Raw genomic sequence first — 27,872 nt, forward strand, 5'->3', positions numbered from 1 at the left:
ATTTTAGTTTTAGTAATATTTTTAAATGGTTGTACAAAATGAAAAAAACCCACAGGTGTATTGGCTGCATTTTTAGAGAAATAGTTGTATATGTTTACAAAATGTACAATTTATATTTGCATTTCAAGTTATAAAAATTTACTCAACATGTCTGTTTTTTTTTTTTACAGTAAAAAAATACTACTAGGGTTTAAAGTTCTTTGTGTGATTTCAGATCAGTAATAGTATTATTAATAGTAATAGTAGTACTAATGCAGTATGTCAGTGAAAAAAACAACTAAATTCAGTTGAGCTGAAAAGAATGATACCAAACAAGGCAAGGTGAAAAAAATAAAATGAAACAATTTGAGGGTGAAATACAAACATAAACTCAAAAGGAGTCAAAAATGGCCGGTTGTATTTCAGACCTCAGTGGGTTAATCCAACAAATCATGAAAAATTAGGTTTAAATTTTTGTTCATGACAGTGCAGATTTCTGACATTTTGTGTAATTTAAGCTGTAACAATGTGATTGTTTTCTAACAAAAAACAGTGTGAAACTTAAGTTAGACTTGTGTTTGTAAATGAACCGCCCCATGTTGTGTAGCTTTCTGGATTTTATACTTATTGGGCTACATATTTATTTATTATACAGGCTATACAGTACATAACATCAAAACTCACATGTTTTATGTAACTAAAGTGTTTAATTATGTGGCTACAGACAATAATTAAGTTATAGACTATATTTATATGAAAAACGTGTATACTTACTGCATTTGAATCATTTTAACCATATGTAACCACCTGCATATGTGTTTGGGAAAAAAGCCTTGATTTTGCCACCCCATTTGATTTCTTTGCCACCCTCTTGCCACCCTAAGAAAATTTCTCTAGATCCGCCCCTGTCCAAGGGCGGACTGAGACAGAACAAATAGTCCCTGGGATTTTTGGTCCAGGCAGCCCATCATGATCAGTTAAAAAGCAGCCTCCTGGCTCTGCCATCAACAGCAACATACCAGAACCCACCTGGACAGCTCATATGTAATTGATTTAACACATTTGGTTGTTTCATTTTTTTCCCTCTTAGCTTTTCAGACCCCTGTTTTGCTTTTGTTTATCCACTTGTGTCAATCACTTCTTCCACACTAAGCTACTTCTGATTGGGTAATCCAGTTTAGGAATGAAAATGAAGGAATGGGCTGCTGTAAGTGTTTGTAGGGCCTATGTGCACCCCTTCAAATCAGACTGCAGTCTTTATAATCATATTGAACAAGTGAAAAAAACAAGTGCATCAGTTCACTGGGCAAATGCCCGGGATGCCAGATTACCAGTCCAGCCCTCTTACCAAGTGTAAAGGAATGAAGCTCGGTGTGCAAACTAGTCCCAGTTTAGTTACACAAAGTAACAAACCGAAGTGAAAGCAAACATCAACTGTCTGTGTCCTGCCTGAACCTGCTGCTTCCACTTTCTCAAAGTCTACAACAAGGCCTGCAGACGTGCTGCATATAATAGAGACAGTGTGGAGGTATGTAATAACGACAGGAGAGGTCTCTGTGGCTGTGTCCGAATTCAGGGGAAGGATGCTTAAAATGCCATATTTGGAGGCAATGACGTCACAGCGACGCGACGAGGACTGTCCGAATTCAAAGAGCACTCAAAATGTGGCGACAAATGTGTCCTACTTTTCCGCGAATTTGAGGGTTAGTCGTGTCCGAATTCAGGGGAAGGATGCGCCAATGCCATATTTGGAGGCAATGACGTCACGGCGACCCGACGAAGGCTGTCCGAATTCAAAGAGTACTCAAAATGTGGCGACAAATGCGTCCTACTTTGCCCTGAATTCTAAGGATGGTCCGATGTATCCTTCATGTCCTACTATATCCCAGGATTCATTGCGGGTCATAGAGGAGATTTGTTTCTGATAACGATGGTGGTCGAAGCAGGAGAGGAAAACACTTTCATATGTAAGTATATGAAAATCTGGTTGTACAAAAGTTAAATTGTTATAGCGGTCGTTTTGTTAAGCTTTGGGCATCTGCATAGACATGTTTCTTTTCTTTAAAATAACCGTAAACCAGCTTGTATCGGGGGTCCCGCGATTTTTCATGTATTGCCGCTTACATACAGCTAATTTAGATTTTTTCGAATTGGTGATATGTTGTGGGGAATAAAGACCAAACGGCTTAATTTATTAAAACGAGGAGAAAACGATCACCTCTTCACTGGGGTGAAGAACTGGGCCGCTACGGCGTGGATGTACAAGAATAAATCAATGTACACATCATATTCATATGAGTACGGTCCTATTAACCCTCATGCTCTACAGCAGCGGTCCCCAACCTTTTTGAGCCACAGACCGGTTTATGTCAGACACGGAGCCTTTAAGGTATCGCGGATAAATACAACCACATAAAATGATCCGACCAAGACAAAAACTGTGGTATTTTGTAAATATAATAATAAACGTGAATGTACTGTGTAACTGTGTAACTTTATTAGCAGTGTCCTCCTGAAAATGCGCCAATATTGACAGTAACATCCTCCTCTCTGCCGCTTAATGCTCTCTGGTCGCTATGGTAACGTGTAAATATTTCTTTCAAAATAAGACACACAACTACAACAAAGAAAAAGACCCAGGGAAACCGAGTTAACGATAAAACCCCTGAAAACCATAAATTTCACACCGGAGCCTTAACTCTCGTGGCCCGGTACCAAACGACTCACGGACCGCTGCTGTACAGAACCTGTGATGTCCAGACGGTGTTCCTCTGGTGTTCTGCTGTGAAAACCTTTGGGCTTAGGGATTAACATAGTTGCCATGGTGTCCTTTCTTCTCTTATTTGTTGTGTGTGATCAGGACAATTCTGGAGAGGATGGGCCTGCAGGGGACAGTCACCCCCTTGCAGGCCAGAAGACATGAGATAACTTTAAAGAATACAAAGTACATATGTGTGTTATCAAGAAGATAATTCTCAAGAACACAAGTTAATAAATGTGCAATTCCTAAGCGTTGTTGTGGTGTTTTTATTTGCCTGCTGTCATTTTTGATTTCCTCTGCCTTTAGGATTGCAAGTATCCAGGCTCAGGAGAGGGGGTCAGTGGGAAGCCCACTGCTGCTACTTGGCCCTGATTTGCCCTCATGGATGAGGTGATAGGACAGATGCCTTCCATTACGCCTCCTGTCCTAATGTCCTCTCTCCCTGCGGACACTCCAGGGCCAAGCGCAGCAGTGGGTGACCAAAACGACAGCGATGACGAAGCAGCTCAGCCACCTACGACAGGGAGAAAGAGGAAAAGAGACAGGGATGATGAGCTGCTAGACCTCATCAGAGAGGACATGAGGCAGCAAAGAGAGGCTGAGGAGAGGAGAGCAGGGAGAGGACGGACAGATTGTTTTCACTTCTAGAAAGATTAGTTCCCAAATGAGTTATGTATTGAGAAATTTATTTATTTGAATATATTTGTTACATTGTTATATGTGTTGCATTAGTTTAAAGGTTTTATGTTATTCGGGGCGATCGTGGCTCAAGAGTTGGGAGTTCGCCTTGTAATCGGAAGGTTACCGGTTCGAGCCCCGGCTCGGACAGTCTCGGTCGTTGTGTCCTTGGGCAAGACACTTCACCCGTTGCCTACTGGTGGTGGTCAGAGGGCCCGGTGGCGCCAGTGTCCGGCAGCCTCGCCTCTGTCAGTGCGCCTCAGGGTGGCTGTGGCTACAACGTAGCTTGCCATCACCAGTGTGTGAATGTGTGTGTGAATGGGTGATTGACTGGATATGTAAAGCGCTTTGGGGTCCTTAGGGACCATAAAGGCGCTATATAAATACAGGCCATTTACCATTTAATAAATTGATTCAAACAAACAGTAATTGTCACTGAACTCAATTTGATTTACAGGCATTTGTAACACGTATGAACATAACGCTAACTTTGAACAATATTACTTGGATATTTATTTGATAGCAATAAAGTAAATAACAATAACAATTAAACAAGAATATTTCAAATACACAGTATGTAAAGATGGAAAAACAATATTTTCAGTTGTTCACACAGGATTAACCTGAGTGACCTGTTCCTAGACCGTTTCTTTAACAACTGTAATAGATTACAGGAAGTCTCTGGCAGTGTTGCTGAATCTGCCCGAGCAAGATCAGACGTGGATGAGCTGCTGCAACTGAGACCTGCGGTTTGTCTTTTCTGGTGGGCGAGTGGAGAATCACACAGGGTGGTCTGCAAAGAGAGCTTCAGGATGCTTCCTCCCACTGTCCCCTGCATCGTCCATCCACAGGGTTTGCAGGGCTCACTCATGGCTGCCACACCACTAAGATGTTTACAGAGATATGAAAGCAGGAGATGGTGGATGCTATATTATTAGTATAATACTTGTAACTCTGTAGCAGACAACAGTTTGATAAAGTGCTATGTAAAAAAACAAACAAACAAAAGATTAGATTCTATACGTTTCAAAGATATTTAGTTTATATATTTTATATGATACAGTACATGTGTGAGAATGACCGATGTTGTGGCAAAAAATGATCGTCTGCCAAAAACTGATTTCCAGTTTTTGCCCTAAACTGATTGCTGGTATTTAACCTGCTATGAATAACTTGTTGGTCTATAATATGTGAAACATGTGAAATGTGTCCCTCATTAATGATATCAAGTCACCTGCCACCAGCAACATTCCTGTAACAAGGTAGAAGCTGCAATCAGTTTTTGGCAGTGACTTTTATATATCCTTTATTTATCCAGTTAAAAAAAAAATCTTATTGACATTAGAAATTTATGTTTTAAGAGTAATCTGGCCAAGAGGACAGCAGACAGCGCAGCACATATATCAATTGTACCTACATTATAACCAGAGTTATAAAGATACTTGAAGAACAGGTAATTATTGTATATATAAAACCCCTTAGTAACCCATGTTCATCGAAGTCTATTTACCAACATACATGAAGATATTTCACATATTACACTCGGAAACATTGGAAATCAGTTTTGGCAGGCGAACACTTTTTTGGCACAACGCCGGCAATATTTCAATTATCCGTGTAATTAGCTAAGTAATTCCTAAATGCGTGTAGATTAAAGGAAATTATTTTACCTGGATATGATTGTCTCTGATGAGCCTAAGGTACAAAACGTGCGGGCGGCGACGATAAGGTTTTTCTAGCTCCTTGAGAAATAAAATTGTCCAAACAACAGAGCGACCAGTGTTGCCAACTCCTCAGTAAGGAAAATCGCTATTGGTTGTCCTAAAAGTCGCTAGAAGTTGCTAAATGACGTCATCACCTAATTTGCATAATTGGTCATGCTAATATAATTGTAACCTATGTTGTTGGAGAGAGAAATAACATCGTGGAAGAGACATAAAGTGAGTAAAAAACGTCCTAAATGCATTTAGAGTTTATTTAGAACTACAAATTAAATTTCTTTTAGCAATTATTGTTTTTTTAATGTCACAATTCCAACCCTGCTCCTTTACCGGGCTTGGACCGCAAAAGTGATCCGAAATAGGCACTCTGGTGGAGTTACTTTGTGTGTGTGTGTTTATAAGTAGTTTTAAACCTTGTGATCCACAAAACAGCATAAGAGTAAAAGAAGAACTGACTGTGTTACAGCACCGCTGCTTGTTGAGAGTAAAAGCGTCTGGCGCTTTCACGTCTTTTTTTAGCGACTTTTTAAAGAAAAAAAGTCGCTAGGGGGTCTGAAAACTCGCTAAATATAGCGACAAAGTCGCTAAGTTGGCAACACTGAGAGCGACATTTCTGGGTCCATTTTAAAGTTTTCGCGCTGTGGCGCCAGCCTCCGGAAAAACACGCAAGTAAGGGCGGAGTTGAAGGCTAGGAGGCTGTCCACAGCCCATCTGTTATGTTGGATACTCATTGTTTGTTCAATAAAGTTTCTATGGAGAAAAAAAGGGGGCTGTCCAGGCCTTCTCACTTCCTGACTACCCGTCCGTCTAAGGACACTACCTTGTGACGTAGGTAGGTAGTGTCCTTATGAGCATCCTTCCCCTGAATTCGGACACAGCCAGTGTCTCACTCCAACTCTCAGAACTTCACATACAGTACGCGCCAAAATCTCCACCCCAGCACTTCCCTTCAACTTGGGTGTGAGTGGAGCCACCTGGTGGTCCGCCACAACAGCTGCTCATCGTCGGTCACAGAGAGCCGGGTTTGGAGATCTAAGTCAGCATGTGACCAATGTTCCCTCTAATTTTTCACGTGTCTGAGCGAACACACAAACTCCCTGAGCGATCCCGTGGACCACTGTGAGCGACATTAGACGTGTGCACTGTGGTCACGCCAGCGTCGAATCCATCCAAGTTACATGGTTTATTAAAATAATAAAATTACAGCATTTACATTTATGTTAGACTACTTTTAATTAACTGCTTTAGCCCATTTACAATGAAAATTTAAAAACAAATCTTGTTCATGACCTGTGTAGTATGTTAACACTATTGGAAGTAAAAAATAACTTGAACTCCAATTTGGAAAACACAACTTTCTTCTTTTTAAAAAAAAATAAAACTGACTTGTATTATGAGTCTGTGGTCTGTGAGAGAGTCCTGTAACTCTCTGTCTGCAAAATACAGTATATAATGACCAATGTTGGGCAATTAATTATATAGTTACTTCTTCTTCAAAAAGTTACTGAGTTTTGCAAACAACAAAGTTTTTTGCAGCTGTTTACCTAAAAATGCAGCCAAGGCGGTTTTTTAAATAAACATTTAAAACTATTTACAGAACAATCAGCTGTTTTGCATCAAATCTGATGCCACACAAATTATTTGTGCCACTCCAAAAAATAATTTCTGTCCACTATGAGATAAAGGAGAACAACAGCCTGATACCTGCAGGCCTGACAACACGAGATGTATCACTCCTGTAACACCTGTAACATTCAGCAGTCGCCTCATTGTTCTGACACACACAACAAAACTATTGACTACACTACACACTAACTACACAAGATTTGCCCTAAACGTTGCAAATCTCTCACATCTCAAAACACCGCCGTCACTCCTAAAACTTCCTCCCGTTTCTTAACAACTAAATGCCATGTTTTGATTGGTCGACATTGTACATTTTTCGACCAATGGGAAAGGGTGGGGTGTTTTGGTTTCGTCTCTGCTCACAGGCTTTCGAGCGTTTTCCTTGTAAAACGTCGTTTTTACCGTTTCTTCCCGCAGTAAATATAAACAACGATAGTATTCAGGAAGAAAACCAAACATTGCATATTTTTTATCATAACTCTGGTTTTACGTGGCCTATCAACACAATTTAAAAACTGGTATAAAGTCCACACTTTTTCCGTTAATTCTTCCGTCTGGCCTGCTCACATCTCCAAAGGTTGTACACGTTGTCATTAAGGTGGCTTCACTCCACATCAGCCACGCCGCTTTGCTAACTAAAACACCGGTGTCGGCACATATTTACTTTAATTTCAATTCAGGTTAGATTTTTTTCTGTGTGCGCAACGCAGATTTTCTCTGCGCAGAGACCGTGCCAACAGTGCGCAAGCTTAGAGGGAACATTGCGATGTGACCGCAACACGATGCAAACAAACATATCTGCTTCCAGGTTATGGAGCCAGAACAGCAACATCTGATTTTGTTAAATTAAAAAAAAAAAAAGTATTGAAAAGTAAAATAAAAACTGAAATTGAAAAAGAAAATGTTCACATTGAATTTAAAAAATCTGTTTTTAATATTGTGTACACAGTTTTTTTTCTTTTTATGCTTACAATTTCTTTTTCGCTTCTCTCTATTTTTCAGTTTCCATCCTGTGTCACTGTTTTGGCTTGTGTGGAGGGGCTAAGTTAGACATGTACATTGAAACTGTGATCCAGCTCAGATTCCCGAACAAACACAACACCAAGCATTACTTCAACGCACCCCTGGGTTTACAAACAGGTTCTTTTTCAAGCGAGTTCAGACCAAGCTGGCAGCAGACATGGTAAAGAAATATAGCAAAATATTTATATAAAATATTTTAAGTAGCTAAAAAGGACTGAATTGATTTTACTGTAGAACACAGAGTATGTACAGCAACGCAGTCATAAAGATCCTAACATAATAGGTCATTTCTTTATTTGATATATAAATACATCTTAAAGCTTGTTGACTGCAGACTATTTATCAATATGAGCAAAGAGATATCAAGATGTAGAGCAACTATCACACTAGTCGGTGTTGTGCCAAAAAAGTGATTTCCAATGTCTTTCGATTATTTTCTTAATTTATTCTGTCATGAATTTGCATATATTGTTAAACAGACACCAGCCAACAGGATTTAACAAAAGGTTATACGTATAAAAATGAGCTGTTTTAGAAACATCTTTATGATGTTTTATTTGTCACAATATATGACTCTTGTCCACATCAGTCTTTAAAACAAAGATTTGCAGCTGGATAAATAAAGGATACAAAAAAGACACTTTCACAAATTATAGAACAGGGGCCGGACGCAATAACTTTCTGGCAGACAATCACTTTTTGGCACAACACTGGCAACTCTGGGCAAGGGTTAACTGATGGCACGACCATATCTGGACTGGCCATTGGGCATTCCGGATCTTTGCCCGGTGATTTTTCGTTTTTATGGGCCGATTATTATTTTTTATTTTGTAACGATATAAACAATGAAAGATGGTGGATTGGCCAGATGCTGGCAGATGTGTAAAAACAACTCCGATATAAACCAAGTTTAGGTGTAGTTTATTTTCGTTGTGCTGACTTTTTACAGTCAGTTACAATAACTGGTATTGTGTACTAGCAAGCATGATGGAGTTTCTATACAGCTGGGTGGTGGGTGCTATGTTACTGATAGTGAACTTTATTTTATTCATAAGGTTAGTTAGTAGAGTTGCCAACCGTCCCGTAAAAAACGGAATCATCTCGCATTCAGAGAAAATATCACGCGTTTCGTATTGAGCTGAAAGGGAACAGTTTGTCCCGTACTTCAGCTAGAATGGAAAAGACACAAAGCTGGAGTTATTCTGCGTTTTTACGCTGTCAGCTGCCTTTTCTTCTCTCATTCAGTCATGAAACTGATCCATGATCAGCTGATCGGTAAATGGCCTGTATTTGTATAGCGCTTTACTAGTCCCTAAGGACCCCAAAGCGCTTTACACATCCAGTCATCCACCCATTCACACACACTTTCACACACTGGTGATGGCAAGCTACATTGTAGCCACAGCCACCCTGGGGCGCACTGACAGAGGCGAGGCTGCCGAACACTGGCGCCACCGGGCCCTCTGACCACCACCAGTAGGCAACGGGTGAAGTGTCTTGCCCAAGGACACAACGACCGAGACTGTCCAAGCCGGGGCTTTTTCTGTCGCAAGTCCCGTCTCTCGTTTGTTCATTGCCCACTTTGCGCCAGAAAGAGGAAACCAGCGGATGTCGCGCTAAACAACAGCAGCGCGTTTAAGTTTGATCAGCTGTTGTTAGAATTTATTTAATATTAATTTCTAGTATCAGCTGATGTTTGCTGGAGCCACAGCTGTAAAAGCTGCTGGTCATTGTGTCGGTTTGGATATCTGGTGAGAGGGAAACATGAAGATGAAACCAGGAGATGTCCTTACTGAATCATCAGAGCTGAACAGGTGATGGAGAAACAGGTTTACCTTTTAGGTGACATGAATGAGTTGAAGGGAAGTTATGAACTGTTTCTGAGAGACAAATAACACCAGGATCCTTTTCTATGTAGCTGACAGCTGGTAACTGTGCAGGGGCGGATCTAGCAAAGTTTTGCCAGGGGGACAGGTAGGGCATTAACAGGGAAAGGGGGGCACAAAGAAATACTTTATTATTCTCATTTAAAATTTCTAGCTTTTAAAAAATACTATCCAAATCTTACAATCAAAGTTTTTATCTGACGTAAAATGTTTAGAAATCATACATATACCAACAATTCATCACTGTCACAACAGCGTTTGTTTTCATTCAAAGGATTTTCCTGTAATACCTGGTGGGCCGGTCTCTAGTCAAAATGCCTGAAACTGAAGGAGATTTGTGATGAAATAGTTAAACAAATAAAGACTCAAACACTTTGTGGAAGCAAACACTAATGCAAGAAAAACAACATCCATTATTTACAGGTGACCTACTCATGCCCAATTCTCATAAAGAATTAGATTTTCCAACTGCTTTTTTTATGCTCATCACTCTCAGTATTTCCTGAATGACACAATCCAACCACCTGGAGCCACCACTGTGATCTGCACATGATCTTCTGTAACTATAAATCACTGAGACACAATCACATCAATTACAGACATCTGGCCTCTTATTATTTATTCCCTGAGTCCATTTGTAGCGGTACATTGATGTGATAGAAAAAAATACATTTATTTTAAGCAGACAAAACTTGAATTAAACTTGAAAATAAAAATAGCTGACTCCCTGCATTGATAAAACAGCTGTCGTCTTTGTTTTGTCTTAATAAGAAAATAACTGAATAATCATCATTACACAAGCATCAGATGTAAAACTGGAAAAATTAAAGGAGTGAGACACAGCTGGGAAACAAACAAGACAACAAGGCACGGAAACAAATGTAAATACAAGGCAAAGAGACAAATGACTATCAAAATAAAAGAGGAAGTAACTACACGGAGGATCACGTGCCCAAGATGAAAACATGACGAAATGATACAAAAGGACACAGGTGAGGCTGTACTTAACCGAACCACACATCAGTAAAAATAAAGATATACTCAAAATGTAAACAGAACACACTGGTTGCTCTTTGTCTCCATATAAACTGTCCTCTTAATCATCACAAATAAAAAGAAAAAATCTGACCAAACATCAAAACTCATTTGATCTAATGTTGATGTGTCCTTCACTGCTGACTCCATGAACAGTATCACACTCCACCCAATATTTTCACAAGCAGAGTAAAAACTACGATTCTCTGACGATGACAACTGCTTCAGATCTGCTCTGTGCACAATGTTGTTGGACTTCCTCAGGCCAAAACTCCAAACCAGTAAGTCAAAAAAATCTTATTATTCACAAAACTGTGGTCACCTCACTTCATGTGGAACATACACAGTTCAGTTTATTCTGGGAGCTGTAGCAGAAAGAAATCAGCATGAAGCCTCTTAGCTGCTCTTTACTCATGTTGGATCTCAGGGATCTCCTCAGTCTTTTGCACACATTGGTACTTACTTTCACCTCCAATACACTCAGCCCAGGAGTATGCATGAAATAGAGTGACCACACACCATCTACGTAGTCACTGGAAAACTAACTTCTCTGTTCTCACATCAATCTGATGTCACACAAAGAGCTGTACAGTCTGTGTGAGAGCAGATATTTAATTTCTGAGGGTTGATATTTTTTTCTTCACCAGGTCGTTCCTACATATCGTCTTTAAGATGTTCTCCATCACCTGCACAGCTCCAGTGATCTCATACGTCTGCACCATCAGATCTACTGTGTCGTTTCTGTCTGCTTTGGACAAATAATTTTCTTTGATGGGTGACATGTTGTTCCACACGTGAGTCTTCAGGTGCCACTTAAACTTCTTGAATTCTTCATCATTTAAATCTTCGAGGATATCGGGAAGCATCACCATGATTTTCTGTTAAAATCAGAGCATACTGTCAATCTGTAGAAGAGGCTTTGCAGGTCATAATGAAAGGAAGTTGAAACCATAATGGTGTACACAGTGAATAGAAGATAGCCTTACAGAGAGCAGAGATAAGAAGTATAGTTCTTTAGTTCCTCACATGATCCATATCCTTATTAATGACAGCACACTCATTGAGTCTATACAGAAGTTAGCTAGAACAGATTCAGACACTGACAATAAACTTTGTCCAAACTGAGATCAGCCTCACCTCTGCTGGGATTCTCCCATCTGCAGAGAAAGGTAGATGATCTGCAAGGAGCCAGGGATAAGAATTATAACACGCAAGCATTTAAAAGAATTGACGAATCTTGAAATTAAACGTAATGTTTTTGTATTGCAAGTCCAAAATATTTTCTGTAACTCACATGTCCTGTGTTTTTTGAAAAAGCGTAAGTGACACATTTGGGGAAAATAAAATAAAAATCTCCTACAAACAGCTTGTATTAAAAACCTCTATGGACATGAATGTGGCCAGAGGCAGCAGGTGAATGGCATCCTGAAAATGTCTGACAGCCCTTGAGTCAAACAAAAAAAAGTTTCTATTAAAGGCATTTTAAGCCATGTTAACCCACTCAGATATTTGGACAAGGTGCTGCCAGTCCTGCCATAGAACTGCTAAGTCTTGCTTTCCAATCTAAGGAACACTTAACTTCATGGCTTGTCTCTATTTTTCTAATTTGTGCCTCCTCGTCTCCTCCTGCCTGTGAATCTCAGTACATCATGCTCAAGGATGTCTAACTTCCTAAACTGCACCTGGACAAGTGAATAGACTTGAAGGTTGAACACATCTAATTGATCCTTTTACCTGTGGATACTGACTAAAACTACAGAATAACTGTTGCCTTGTGTGTTGAGATTCGTGATCAGCAAAAGTGTGTTTAGAGATTACTTGCAGACCTGCACATCTCTGGAATCAGCTTGTCAAGAAAACTCAGATTCAGCTCACTGCTTCAATATGTTCACCACCTTTCTCACTAACTTTAATCATACTTTTTTTTTTTATGTGTTTGACCAAAAATGGTTTAATAGATAGTCACCCTGTTAAATTACAGCTGGCCGTTTTTCTTCTTCTTCTACATTGTATTGTTTTTTTTTTTTGTTTGTTTTTACAGTGTTGATATTATATATTGTTTTGTTTGTAGGTTACTTTTAGGTTTTTGCCAGGGACTACAGATGAAAATTAGCCTATGGCTAACTCTGGTGCATTTACACCAATTTTTATCGAGTTCACAGGGTTCTGTGCTAGGACCAGTTCTGTTTACATTATACATGCTTCCCTCATGCAGTATCATTATAACAACATTTTCACTGCTATGCAGATGACACCCAACTCGTTCTATCCATGAAGCCAACACATAACCAACATCAATTTGTTAAACTGTTAAATTGCAGGAATTTCTTAAAGATAGAAAGACCTAAATTCAGATGAAACTGAAGTTATTGTACTCGGCCCTAAAAATCTAAGAAATATGGTGTCTAACCAGATTCTTACTCTGGGTGGCATTACCTTGACCTCCAGTAACACTGTGGGGAACTTGGAGGTGTTTTTTGACCAATATATGCTCTCCAATGTACATATTAAACAAATATGTGGGAATGCTTTCTTCCATCTAATATCTCTAAAATGAGAAATATCCTGTCTCAGAGAAACACTGAAAAACTAGTTCATGCATTTATTACTTCCAGGCTGGACTGCTGTAATTTATTATTATCAGGATGTCCTGAAAACTCACTGAAAAGTTAATCAAAAATGCTGCAGCAAGAGTACTGACAGGGACTAGAAAGAGAGCATATTTCTTCTGTATTGGCTTCCCTTCATTGGCTTCCTGTTAAATCCAGAATTGAATTCAAAATCCTGCTCCTCACATACAAGGTCTTAAATAATCAGAACTGGAACCAGCTCCTAGTTTGGATTTGGGAGACAGACACCCTCACTACTTTTAAGATTACCCTTAAAACTTTCCTTTTTGATAAAGCATATAGTTAGGGTTGGATCAGGTGACCCTGAATCCTCCCTTAGTTGTGCTGTAATAGGTGTAGACTGCAAAAGGTCTCATTAATACAAATAGGCATCACAGCTTCTTAAACAACTGGAGCTCAAAAAGGGCTAAAATATGAGGAAGAACTCAAAGTCAACATGGATCAGTCAAAATGAATATTGCGCTCTATTCCTTTCTAACATGTCCAAAGAAATTTCAGGATGATGACCTGTTAGATCTGCTTCATGCTCCCAAACCTCTGTGTCGGTTTGGTCTCGGATGGTTAGAGTCACTTCATCTGTGTTCATTGGAAGGCGGATCACAAATGTTGGGGAGTAGTTTGGTCCAAACTCCATGTCAAACTCAGCTCTCTGAAAAGAAGCATAGCATCAGTATCTTTAACTATGGCAGTCTCATTAAGTGATTGTAACCCCATTCCTTTTATCACCTCATGTCTCAATTCATATGGATGACATAATTTTGTACACCTAAGGCCCAGATTCTGTTTATAGTTTCCTCCACTGTAGACACTGATATTTCTGCCAATAAATCCTTACACGGTACCCACATGAACATAAAACGTACAACATCTTGATTCAAAAAGTCAAATTAAATGTTAAATGTAGAGAATATCTGCATTTCAGACACAGGCTGATTATTTTTGATATTGTTGTTATTATTTTACACACAGCTTAATGCCTCCGTTTCATTAAAGTACTGGACAACTTTTCTTCAGAGTACTTACTTTGGGTTGGATTTTATTGGCCATGGGACAGTGAACGGTGTAGGTCGTATTTTTCATGAGGTTACACGCAGAAGGCACCAGGATGAAGTGGGAAGGTTGATGATGCTTGCTTACCTTAAGAGTCATCAGAACATTTTATATAGAGTTTTATCCCTACATGAAACTATTTAGACAATGACACCAAATAAAATATACAAATTTTAAGAAGGGATACACTTGAACCAGCAAACATTTGGCATTTTAATTGAAAATTGCTTCTATGATTTGTTATCATGACACTATTTTTCTAATTAACTTTTGTTTTTCCAGAAAAAAATGCATGACTGACAGCTAAAGTGGTTACTGAATAGCTAAGGGTAATATAAACAGGATATTATGTGGTATTGTGGTGCAGTATACAGTGTTGGATGCTTATAATCACTGCTTGGTTATGTTCTGGGTAGCAGCAGAGGTGTTAGAGAGAGACATGAATGCAGTTAAAGTTCAGTTGTGACTCATTTGTCTGCATTTGGGTCCAAACAACACAACCTCCACGCCATCTGCCATCACACATTGTGACAGTTGGAGAATTTTGGTAAAGGTGGTGGATAGAAGTTTAGATTACTGGAGAAAGTTTTTAAAACCTTATATGTGGGCAAAGTCAGCTAGCTTTAATCAGGTGCAACTACTGGTTTCATACACGTGTTTCTTTTAATTTCCAAAACATTGAATTAAAGTTTATTTACATAAAGCTTTAAAGTAACTACCAAAGTAAGGAGCCAATTGTCTTTTAAATATGGCTGTTATGTAACACACTTGCTTTTACAAGGATTTTGATAGAAGTCATCAGTTTAAGATGACGATGTTTTTAATAACACTTTAAACTTGCTGTGGGTTGGTAGGCAGCCATAATGTCTAAACACCATGTGCTCCACAAAGAAGGAAATGCTACAACAGCAACAGCACAAGTCAGCTTTTCACAGCCTGTCCACAAAGAAAATCAATTATTATTACCAGAAATTATAATGGGACTTATTTGTAAGTGATTCATTTCTCCCACTGCACATCTACACTGGAACACATTGTGGTTCTACCTGCCACATCCAATTTTAATCAATGTTCACATTCTTTGTTGGTAGCTACAACTCCAAGTGAATGTAAAGCTACACAACTACGCACTAAACTGGATTCTATTGACACAATGAAAAAGATGAAGCTGTAACAATAATGAATTTTTACCTCAGTCATGGGGATGGTTCTTGGCAGAAGAAGCACATTGATGTTTTGAGTCTGTTTTGTATGGTTTGGTGGACTGAGGAACAATAAAACTTGCCCCTTAACTTGCTTGTTCCAAATGCCCTTCAGGAAATCCAGGACAAGGCCAAAGGCAGAGAGGTGGGGGTTTTCGACTATCACATGAGTATCTGTGATCTTTAGTGGTTTGATGAAGCTCACTGCATCATCAGTGAAGTGGGCAACAGACAGGAGGCCATCAGAGAGCAGAGCTGTGAAAACACAGAGTCAACAGACATGTATTTATCTGAACACCCACTGATCTCATTTTAACTACCCACTCTTACAAACAGCCTTTTTATCCCTTTTCTGACCCTCTTATCTCTTTTCTGTTCCTTTCTTTTCAACATGCTGTCTGGAATGAATTCATATTACTAAGATCATCATCAACCACTTCAATATGACCATGCGTCTTTCACTTTCTCCATTTTCAGTGATTGAGCTCATGTGCACGACTATGTTTACGTGTCTCATAGTGAGAATCTGTATGCATATTTGTGCCCATTCATATACACATACAGCGACACACACACATAGTACACGTAAAACTCAATCACCAACCACCCAGAGCAAGAGCCAGTCAACATCACAAAGGCAGACATACAACAAGTCTCTGGGGTGAGTGGGTGATTATTGTGGGCATTACTGTCAAAAATAATCTGCTCACCTTCCTGTGTTCCACAGTGTGGGAAGTGTAGCTGGCGGACAGCATCCTCACAACATTTGATGTCGAACAGTGGCCCTGCAGCCACCTTTCCAGCTGGTTGGAGGATGCTCTCATCCCACTGGATGATTTTGTATAGGAGCTCTGCCTCTCGAGTCATATCAAACACCAGCCCAGTCAGAATACAGCGGAACAAACCTGAACCAGGACACTTGAACCTGCAGGATATAACATAAAGGTTGTATGACCTGAACTCTTAAACCCTAAAATGAAAAACCTTGTTCCTATCAGACTCCACCTCACGATCACTGACCAAAAAGGAAAAAAAAAAAAGAGAGAGAGAAATACTAAAAAAAAAAAAAGACTAGTTTGTATTATTCTTTCAAACTGTAGCACACAGACAAAAGTAAAACATATCAAAGTTAATGCAGGTAACTCCAGGAGCATTTACTCCTGTAGCACCTCCACTAATGATGAAAGAATGGAACAGAAATTGTAGTAGTTTCTGTTGGTGGTTCAAAGGAAAGCATGTTTTATTTTTCTACATTTCCCTAATTTTGTCTTCAATGAGATGAAAAACACAGCAAAAGATTTTCCTGTAGTGTGCATTAAAAGTATTATCCAAAATATAATGCTAAAATGCTCCCAGAGGTCTGCATAATCTGTGTTGTTCTAATTGTGAGACAGGACAACAACAGAAATTTGATAGAAAATTTACTGAGAATGTCACATGAAAGCTGTTACAGCTGTGGATTTATGATGTTGTTACCTGTAGGAGATTTGTGCACATTCATTTTTTACTTCAGGTATGAAGCTGGATGGAAGCTGGAATTTAAAAAGAAACATTTGTTAATAAATGGTGAAAACCTAACTTAAGCATGCTTTACAGATAAATTGTATGTACATTGTGAGAATACAGCGCTATAGAACCTGACAGTAAATTTACTAATCAGGATCCCACAGAAAGGGTATAAAGCTTAAGCTTGATACAACATGATAATTATTCATGTGTAGTGTTGTAGTGAAGTTTGTTAGTTTCATCTTACAAATTCACAACAGGCATTCAAAGAGTTTGTTAGGATCTACCAATCTTAGAATCTTCAGATTATTATAGATTATAAAGATATTTTCTTTTCTCACCTTCTTCACATCTTTGGGATTTATGTCTGGTGTATTTGGACCCGGTTTGACCTCAGAGTCATCTGATGGGAGAAGACAAAGAGCTGTTGGCAATATAAACTATACTCTAGCTCTCTTCATAAGAACTGAGTCACTCTGACTTCAGCAGCTCAAGGTTTCCTGCCATCATTTTTCTCTCAGAAACTTCTGGATTCCACTTATGGAAGTACCTGCTGCTGTTTCCCGATTGGTTAAGTCAGCTGGTAGCTGTCCAATGCTGAAGCATGTTAGCTACAAACAATTTAGTTGAATATTTGTATTCTCTAATATTGTCTGCTATGTGGATACACTCACTTTTCAGTTAGACTCTACAGCTACAGCCAACGTTTTTTGTGTTTTCAATATAGACGGAGTGGGCTGTTGTGGTAACTGTTACGCTCAGTTTCAAGAATAATGGTCTACTTACAATACTGTGGAAAAGTCTCATTCCAAACCTAATTTATTTATATTTTGCTAGGAAATGTGAGAAAAAGGTGTAGTGATTTATTTAGCTTTTTTATTTTTATTTATTCTTTTGCAATTTTAATTATTTTCAAAGTTCATATTTGGTATGACCAGTTTTATTCTCTGGTTTTATAACTCTCTTAGGCAGCTTTCTTGTCATTTCTTTAAGTCGTCTTCAGGAATAGTTCTCCAGGCTTCTTGAAGGACATTCAAAATTCTTCTTTTGATGTTTCTGCCTTTTGTTTCATTTTCTGTTAAGATGATCCCACACTGCTTCAATAATGTTGAGGGTCCAGATTCGGGAGAGGTCAGTGTATGGCTGATAGTGTTCCACTGGGATCACAATGGAAAACACAATGTTCTCACACACTTTCTGTGTTTACAATTCCATCAAGTTTGAAAAGATCTTCGCCACTGGCTGAATTACAGCATCAAACCATGACAGAGATTCCACTGTTTTACAGATAGCTGTAGACACTCAGTGTTGTCATCTCTCATGACCTTCTCCAAACATATTGACAATGATTTGAAACAAACATTCTTGTGTAATTCAGCATACAGAGCCTTCTCTCTGTTTCCCTTCCTTAAGAATGGCTTCTTGACAGCCATCCTTCCACTGAGACCATTTCTGATGAGACTTATGTAACCAGTAGAATGATCAGCTGATGGTCCAGACACCTCTCTTAGGTCCTGTCTCAGGTCTTTGTTGGATTCCCTCCTATTTCTTAAGAACATAACAATAAATAAATAAAAAAATAAAATATGTGATTTTGCAACAAGCTATTAGAAGAAATTGCCTAAAGATACAATTTAAAACTTTTTATTTCACAAAATTGTCCCGTATGTGTAGACAAAACACTGGTTTATTTGTTGTTGTTTTTTTAGCTTAAATAATTCATTGGTCAGTCTTAAGTTCTTAACTGGCTTAACAAAAAAACAAAAAAATATTGTGAAAGTGTGTCACGGTTCTGGGTCATTTTGACCCAGCTTTTGCAGTTTCTTATATTTTGGTAAATTTCTGTATTATGATTTATGTTCTGGTGCTTTAGTTGTGCTATTTTGATTATTATTCTAGATTTAGTTCAGTGTCAATCTGCATCTTTGTAAGTTGTTTCTTGTTTCCTGTTTTACTTTGAAGGTTCATGTCTGATGTCAGTGTGTTCAGTTTTACTTCCCCCCTGTCTTGTTAGCCCTGATCTCTCCCAGCTGTGTCTCCCTCCTGTTTCCCATTCCCTGATTACTCCCCTGTGTATATAAGCCCTGTGTTTTCCTTTGCCCTCTGTTGCGTCGTTAATGTCTGCTCACCCTCATTTTCACTGGGTGTTCCGTTTGCCTGCCTGTTAGTTTATTTGTTTTCCCAGTTTAGTTAGTTTTCTGTTCTTCTTATTTTCCTGTAATAAACTGAGTATCTTAAGTTCACCTCTGCCTCTGTGAGCCCTGCGTTTGGGTCCAATCCTGCCTACCTGCACAGCACACAGCCATGACAAAGTGGTCATGGAAGTGGAATGAAAGGTGGCCGAAGATTTTTGCATAGTGCAGTATTTTAGTAGTTATTTTCCTTTGTGTATCTCCTTCCTTAACAGTGGCTATGTTTACAAAGATTCTAATATTCCCATTTATTGGCTGTAAGACTAAACAAAATAAAAATGTAATAAATACACAAAAAGTCAGGATGAACACTGCCAAACTCAGTTCTGAGGTATGGGACCTTTTCCTAACATAATTCAATCATAATAATTGGTTGCTTCAAACTTGCTGGACAATGTTGCCATCTTGACATAAATGCACAGCGATATAAGCTTGAACTGTTTAAAATATGAGAGCTGCAGCTTTTAAAATTTCATCTGAGTAGAATTTAAAACAAATCTTTTGATAGTTTAATGTTATGTTTTATTTAGAGGTTAATCACATGAATATGGTGTTATTGATGGCTAATATTAAGGGCCTGTTCACTAGCAAATTTGAGTAAAGGCTGAAAGGGTTGTTTTAAAAGTTATAAAACACCTTTTTGGCTCTAAGGTCACACATTTACAAGAGCAGATCAAATAATCTCTCTCTTGGGATATTTTTGTTGATGTTGTTACATTTTTCATAATTCACTATAGTGCAAATCATGACAAAAGTCACCTCAAGGTGCTTTATGTTGTAAGGTAAAGACCAGTGTTGGGCAAGTTACTTTGAAAATGTAATTCAATATGGTTACTAGTTACTTCTTCAAAAAAGTAACTGAGTTAGTTACTGAGTTACAATATTATAAAAGTAACCAATTACCAGGAAAAGTAACTATTGCGTTATTTACTTAAAAAAAAAAAAGTAAATATGTAAAAGAACTTGAATACCCTCTTAATGGAACTTACTGAAATACTAATATATAAATTACTAAATATACTTGAACATACTAAAATATATATTCAACTGTTTGTTATAATTTGAATATATAGTTGAAATAAATGGGCGTTTAATAGAAGGGACTAACAGGAAATACTGTACACTAATCTAAACTATTCAAATGTTACCCTGTGATAATATGAAATAAAACACCAATCAGATAAAATTTTGTAATTGTAGATAGAGCTATTTTTTTCTATTTGCAATAAATAATACAGTAAAACACAATAGATGTTTTAAACCTTGTCTTTGATCTGTTTAAGAGAAAAATATTTTTTTCTACTTACTTCCACTTAAAAATTGCTACCTTTGAATTAACCAGGCTCTCCATGACGGTGTCTCATCACTGTGCGTATGTACAGTGATGAGACACAGTTTGTATGTGAACACCCACCCAAGTCTGCCTCTTATTGGACTACTTTACTCTTCCTCAGCCAATCAGCAGCAATTGTGCAAAGAACTGACATTTGTAAGACTCAGATACTCGTGTTTGTTCCTTACTTATCTTCTGAGAGAAACTACTGAAGTCGTACCTATTGATGAAGCTGCCGCCTGGATTTCCAGCATCTCCACTTCCAGTTCCTTTGTTTGCTCCCCCTCTGATCTACAACAACACAAGAAAAGCAAACTTTAAATGTGCATACATTAGATGGTATCACCTTGTATGTGAGGAGACTGATTCTGGATTTAACAGGGACCCAGTGAAGAGTATCCTGTCTTACCATCACTTCGAGACAGGATTTTAGAGATATTATGGAAGAAAGCAGTCGTGCATATTTCTTTATTATGTTCATTGAAGGACATATGCTGATCACAAACTACTTCAAGACTCCTCACAGTGTTACTGAGGGCAGAGAAAATGCCATCCAGAGAAAGTATCTGGTTCGATACAACGTTTCTAAGATTTTTAATAACATCAGTTTAATCTGAATTTAGAAGCAGGCAATTTGAGTTCATCCAGGTCTTTATGACTTTAAGACATTACTGCAGTTTAAATCATTTTTGTGTGACAACAGCAATCTAACATTAGTAAAGAGCAAAGTGAGTCGGATAGTTATGCCATAGAACCTGAACAGGAGCTTTTAAAAAGCATCATTTTTTTTTTAAAGTCTCAGGTTTCTGCTATAGATGCTTGTCCTCGAAAACAGCTGAGTGCCTGTTTGTTTTCTGAAGCTGGCCAGACGTTTGGATTCCTGTTGACGTTTGTCTGACATTTGTATTCTGTAGCTGTGTACTTCCCTCTGCCTTCATTGATTAGTAAGCTAAGTAGGAATCTGTCATAACTATTGTGAAGCAAATGAAGTTAGAACAGACTTAAAGTTTCTTTGTTTGTTTTTTCTTAAGTGCATCTTTTTTTTTCTACTTTTTCCTCAGTACCCCTGTACTCTTTGACTGTTGTTTCCGCCGCTGCAGGTCTTTGATCAACTCAGAATAAAAACTCTGACTTAAGTGCTTGAAAGCTCGTCTCAAGGTAAAGCAAATATGTTGTTGTTATTATTATTTAGGGCATTCTACATTCTGTGAATGATTCCTCTGAGAGTCTGAGGAGAAACTCCTTCACTGATGGAGACTGATTCATGTTGGCTCACCGCACACAGTCGATGGAGGGGTTGATGGAGAGCGGCTGCAGTAACACATCAGTCGAAGCATCAGTGATCTGATTGTGACTCAGACTGTAACACAAACACAACAAGTAGCTCTAATTGATCACTGCACATTAGCTGAAAGATACACAAAATCAATGAGGTAAACTCACAGTAATGATACAACTGATATGTTTGTCACTGTGATAAAGCAAAACAAGACAATCCAATGCGTAAATGTCAGAATGACAGTCATAGAGACTCTGCAACACTTCAGAAAAAACCGATAAAAACTATGTAAACTTTGCTTTTATATAAACCACATTCTTAATTATGATATTAAAGAAAAATATCTAATTGTTATCAAACCTCTTTAACCTGATTTTACTATCATACACTATTGACTAATATTGATCACAGTATTGATGCTTTCGAGCCAATATTTTCATCTAATGATTATCAGAGGACTGTTAAAGAATTTCTCCCTAATGATGACGACGAGTGCTTCACCAGATCTCAAACTGCTTGTGTTCCTTGAAAGCTGCTCTGTGCACGATGTTGTTGCTGTAGAGTCTAGAAAGAGACCAAAGCAGAGAGAGCAGACGTCACTCATTCACTCAGAACAACATGAATCCATGTGAGCTCAGACTGTGAATGATTCCTCTGAGAGTCTGAGGAGAAACTCCTTCACTGATGGGGACTGATTCATGTTGGCTCACCGCACACAGTCGATGGAGGGGTTGATGGAGAGCAGCTGCAGTAACACATCAGTCGAAGCATCAGTGATCTGATTGTGACTCAGACTGTAACACAAACACAACAAGTGGCTCTAATTGATCGCTGCACATTATATTATTGTAGTGTGTGTGAACAGGCTGATGGTTATTGGTGCCTCCCAGAGAAGGATCAGTGTGTGACACTCACTCCAGGACTTGGACTTTGTGCAGATGTGTGATGAGAGGGAGCAGCAGCTGGTCAGTGAGCTGACAGTGACTGAGGTCCAGCTCTGTCAGCCCTTCACACGAGTCCAGCATCTGGACCAAAGCCCCACAGGCCCTCTGATCCAGCGTGCTGTGACTGAGATCCAGCTCTCCACCCAGGGCTCCACACAGGGACACCGCCCGCCTCACTGTGTCCCTCTCACTGTTCACAGGAACCAGAGACAGCAGCTGGAGGAGGACAGTTTTACTGACTCTAAACAGGACAAACAGAGCAAAGAGAAACTGTCAGGATGCATCAACACCAGTGTGAACGAGCTTCTCTCTGGTTTAGACTCTTCAGTGGTCTTTCTCACCTGAGGCGGACCCTGTGGAGGACAGGAAACAGCAGGTCCAGCACGCTGTCCTCCACCTCACAGTCTCGCAGGTCGAGCTGTGTGTCCCGGCTGCTGTGTGTCAGGATGGTGGAGACGGCCCTGCAGTCATCAGCAGTCAGACTCAGAGGCTCAGGCTGATCCTCCTCTGGTAGCTCCACACAGGAGGAGCAGGACAGATCCAAGCTGTGCTGCAGAGTCCTCAGCAGGCCTGACGCTGCCTCCTGCTGGACGTCACAGGCAGCACAGCAGTGGATGAACCTGAGCAGCTGATTCCTGTCAACACTGCAAGGAAAAAATGCCAAAATACCAAATGTTAAAGAGTAAATGATAAATGGCCTGTATTTGTATAGCGCTTTACTTAGTCACTAAGGACCCCAAAGCGCTTTACACTACATTCACACACAAGCTACATTGTAGCCACAGCCACCCTGGGACGCACTGACAGAGGCGAGGCTGCCGGACACTGGCGCCACCGGGCCCTCTGACCACCACCGGTAGGCAACGGGTGAAGTGTCTTGCCCAACGACTGAGACTGTCCGAGCCGGGGCTCGAACCGGCAACCTTCCGATTATAAGACGAACTGCCAACTCTTGAGCCAAAATCACCCCACATGTTAACTGAAATGTTAAAGAGTGTGCTGTAGATGATTTTAATGGGTCTAATTGGGCTTGTTTAGATTAACCTAGAACAGGGGTCTGCAACCTTTTACACCCAAAGAGCCACTTGGACCCGGTTTCCACGCAAAAGAAAACACTGGGAGCTGCAAATACTTTTTGAAATCTAAAATGAAGATAACACTGTATATATTGTTTTTTTTTTACCTTTATGCTTTGTGTGAACAACTAAAGTAAGTAAGTAAAAATTTATTTATTAAGCGCTTTTCACAGACAGGCAGTCACAAAGCGCTGTACACAAAGATTCAAATAAACAATACAATCAATAGACATTATGCACAATGTAAAAGATCAAATGTAAATAATGTAAAGAATATAAAATACGTAGATCAACAAAAGGCTTGTTTGAACAGAAAAGTTTTTAACTGCTTTTTAAAAGAATCCACAGAGCAACTAAGGTGTGCTGCTTATGAAATCCATGAAGTGCTACAGAGAAAATTACATTTTATTTATGTAATTAACACATTTTGAACTCTTAAAGAAATATAACAAAAGGAAAGACACCCAGCTGAACTAAAATGATCCATGTAGCAAACAAAAACTGTTGTGAGCCGCCTCCCTTATATCGCCTTTGGGCTGTTGGAGCCTTGACCTGATTTTTAAAAAATAATCAGAAAAAAAAGCTCTATGCTGCTGAAAAATGAAAATTAGATATTTGCAAAATTCTGCCTAAATATGTATTTTACCTGGATAATGTGTGTGGCGGGGCGTGGTCTGCAGTGCCGCTGCATGGGAGTCGGACGCACCTGAGCGGCACCCGCAATCACGCCTCGCCGCCTTAAAGTCTGTGCTCTCTCTGCTGTTGTGTTGGTATGTGTCAGGCTGTGAGCTGCAAAGCTACAAACAGCTGTATGCGTACAGCAACTGTGTGTGAAAAGCGTGTTCATGCAAACATCGTCGGGTCTGCCGTGATATGTTTACAATAAGACTTATGGTCCCGAACCTCTGCGCACAGCGTCTGCAAATCGGGGCTTTCATCTTTACGCAGGACTGTAAGCTGTCATCTGTGAGGCGTGAGCGGTGTTTGTTTTTAACATAGTTCACGGTGGAGAACAGCTGCTGACATAATGTGGATCCGAAGATCCATAATTGGCCTACCTGGGGTTGAAAGTCTCGATAAATGCACGGCGTTTCGGCGGGTACACCGGCTTCCCCGAGTGTGACGCTTATTTTGAGCGATGAAAGAAATAATAAGATATCATTTTATTTTTATATTTCAAAATCACAATAATCTTCCAATTTAGAACTACAAGTTAAAAAAAGAACTAAACACAAATAAAATACACTTCAGCAAAATACTTATAATTTATTTTCCCAAACCACCCGGAGCCGCAAAATAAAGACTAAAGAGCCACATGCAGCTCCGGAGCCGCGGGTTGCTGACCCCTGACCTAGAAGACTAACCTATGTGTTCATATTACATGAAGTTTACCACCAATATCTGACCTGAGACGAGAAACTTTGTCCAGCATGAAGAGGATGGACTCTACTCCCTCTGCTGGTATGGAGGTCCACAGGAGGTTCAGTTTGACTCCGTCTCCGTGTTTGAGGATGAAGATCAGAGCAGCACAGTCCACTGAGTCCAGCTCTCTGCTGCTCAGGTTGATCACATGACCAAATGACCTCAGTAAACTGGGTACAGCGTGACTGTCATGAGCTCTGTAGAGCTCTCTGATGGAGCTCATCACAAAGCTGGGACTGGGCCTGAAAACAAAAAGTTTATTTCCAACTTTGTTTAAAGGATCCATAAACTGCTGATTAAAGATGAGACAGCATTTCAAATCCTCCTGATTAAACAGCAGAAACTGTGTTTGGTAAAAGATCAAACTACATTCAGCACCTTTTAAACACAATCCTGTCCAGAAAGGGAAGCAGACGTGTGGTTTCCTCCTGTAAGAAGAGGTTCTTCCTCAGGTCCACAGTGATGGTCTGAGCTGACGACTGCTGCAGCAGATAGTGAAGAAGCTCCCAGTTCAGACAGCAGGAGGTCAGGTCTCCACCAACCTTACTCAAGAAGGACAACGTCAAGTCCTTGTCCTGGATTTCATGGAGGAGACACAGAAGCTGCTGGAAGCTCTCTTCACTCAGTCTGCAGAGATCATAAATATAAAATAAGCTTTAAAGTAAAAATCTACATTTTATTTGGCCTGTGATGTTCAGGAAAGACATTTACTTGACTGTTAGAGGACCATCATGGAGCAGGAGTGTAATGAGACCGTGAGCAGGGATGCAGCTCTCAGTCAGGTCTAACCGTGCGACTGTCCAGTATCTCAGCAGCGAAGCCAAACTACTGACAGCCCTCAACATTACTCTCTGTGATGGTCGGGCTTTCTTAGGCACAAGAGAAAGCTCTTCAACAGCCAGCGGACAGACCACTCTGCCTCTTCTTACCCACTGAAACAGGAGCAAGGACATGTCGATGGAAAGCCTGAAGATCACAGAGACAAAAGAGCAGAAATGATGAACACCAAGAACTAAAGATTCAAAGTGGACAGCAGATAAATGGTGTTAGAAGAACAAGAGAGAGTCATGATTTCACTTCCTGCCTCAGACTGCGTAATTGTGTTGTGTGTCTAAAGAGGAGAGCGCCTCCTCTGGCAGACATCTTGCTGGGTGTGAGGATGAGATCCACTTTAGAGCCACACAGTTTGAGAACTCTCCCCACAGACCAGCAGCTTTTCCTGTGTAACTCTCCTGTTAACAGCAGCTGGAACCCCAGGAGCAGCAGCAGAGACTCCAGCTGCTGGGCCTCCTCTGTGGATCTTACAGACATGGATGTGCACACACTCTGGAAGAAGTCTGGATCACAGCTGAAACACAGTGAAGATGAAATGAGAAAATACAGGATGAGCTACATTGTTAAAAACCATATTATGTACTAATATGATATTGAAAACAGAACTTTTAATGTAATAATTTGGTAATTTCTAGATTATTGCCGTGCAATTACAAAAGTAATAACCACTTAATTTCCAGTAATATCATATAAAAATTCCGCCATAACCAAGTGGCCAGCACAGTATACAGAAACATCTATGGTGAGTATGGAGTGGAAGTCCCGAGGTCAAAATGGGAGACACCCCCTAGGATGGTCGAGAATGACCATGCGGCCATAGTGAGGGTGAAGCTAATCCTAGGAACAGTAAAGATACTGCGCATAACCCTCAATAACAAGTGGTTATTACTTTAGGAAATGGTAAATGGTCTGTATTTGTATAGCACTTTACTAGTCCCTAAGGACCCAAAGCGCTTTACACATCCAGTCATCCACCATTCACACATACATTTGCACACTGGTGATGACAAGCTACACTGAAACTACACTGAAAAGGAAATGTATAATAATGTATAATAATAGTTTAGAAATTACCACATCATAATGGTATTACCAAGCTGTAATAGAAAGTGTAAACAAAATTAATTATGCACCACCTTTTTCACCTGAACTCAGAAAATTAAGGCAGAAACTTTAGTAAACTCCTCTCTTCACTATCGTCTTTACATCACTTTCTTGAATTTAACATCTAAATCAATTCATTTCTAAATCTATCAAATCTAAATCAAATCTAACATTTCTGATGAGAACGTCTTTACTTTAGATCCTGTTTCATCTGAGATTTATAGAAAATATGAAACTTCACAGCAACAAACAGCTGAACAAGTCAGTGAAACACAGTGGTGTACTGAGCACGTTTCCCTCTGAAATATGACAGAGTCTGAATACATTTACAATATGATCCATGTAGATAAAGTCACAAATATGATGCTGATGACAAACAAATAGCACAAGACAAAATCATCACTTTACAATTTATGGAGCTTCAAATACAATACTTCCATCGCTCCTTTTACAGCACATCTTTTCTTACAGATATTTGACTCATGTGAAGAACATTTGATTTACCTGAGCTGTGAGATATAAGGCAGACACTGCAGGAAACTCCTCACTTCACTCTCGTCATGTGAGCAGTCTGTCAGCTCCACTTGTTTC

At 39.5% G+C, this 27,872-nt stretch overlaps 1 protein-coding gene across 1 annotated transcript; it reads right to left on the reverse strand.

The window, feature by feature from the left end:
• Positions 1–10,267: 10,267 nt before the first annotated feature.
• LOC116325015 lies at positions 10,268–27,842 on the reverse strand. The gene is made up of 19 exons (XM_039607205.1): positions 27,786–27,842; positions 26,428–26,691; positions 26,055–26,309; positions 25,722–25,970; positions 25,328–25,585; positions 23,187–23,489; positions 22,817–23,086; positions 22,612–22,695; positions 22,403–22,465; positions 21,899–21,982; positions 20,843–20,913; positions 17,439–17,500; positions 17,068–17,123; positions 16,302–16,516; positions 15,581–15,846; positions 14,363–14,476; positions 13,847–13,988; positions 11,847–11,887; positions 10,268–11,587 (listed from the first exon to the last, which is right to left on the reverse strand). Exons 2-19 carry the CDS (start codon positions 26,652–26,654, stop codon positions 11,321–11,323), a joined length of 3,027 nt encoding a protein of 1,008 aa, XP_039463139.1. The 5' UTR covers positions 26,655–26,691; positions 27,786–27,842; the 3' UTR covers positions 10,268–11,320.
• Between the last annotated feature and the right edge of the window lie 30 nt (positions 27,843–27,872).

Source organism: Oreochromis aureus, linkage group 23, assembly GCF_013358895.1.
Source record: "Oreochromis aureus strain Israel breed Guangdong linkage group 23, ZZ_aureus, whole genome shotgun sequence".
In the NCBI taxonomy this organism is placed as follows: Eukaryota; Metazoa; Chordata; class Actinopteri; order Cichliformes; family Cichlidae; genus Oreochromis; species Oreochromis aureus.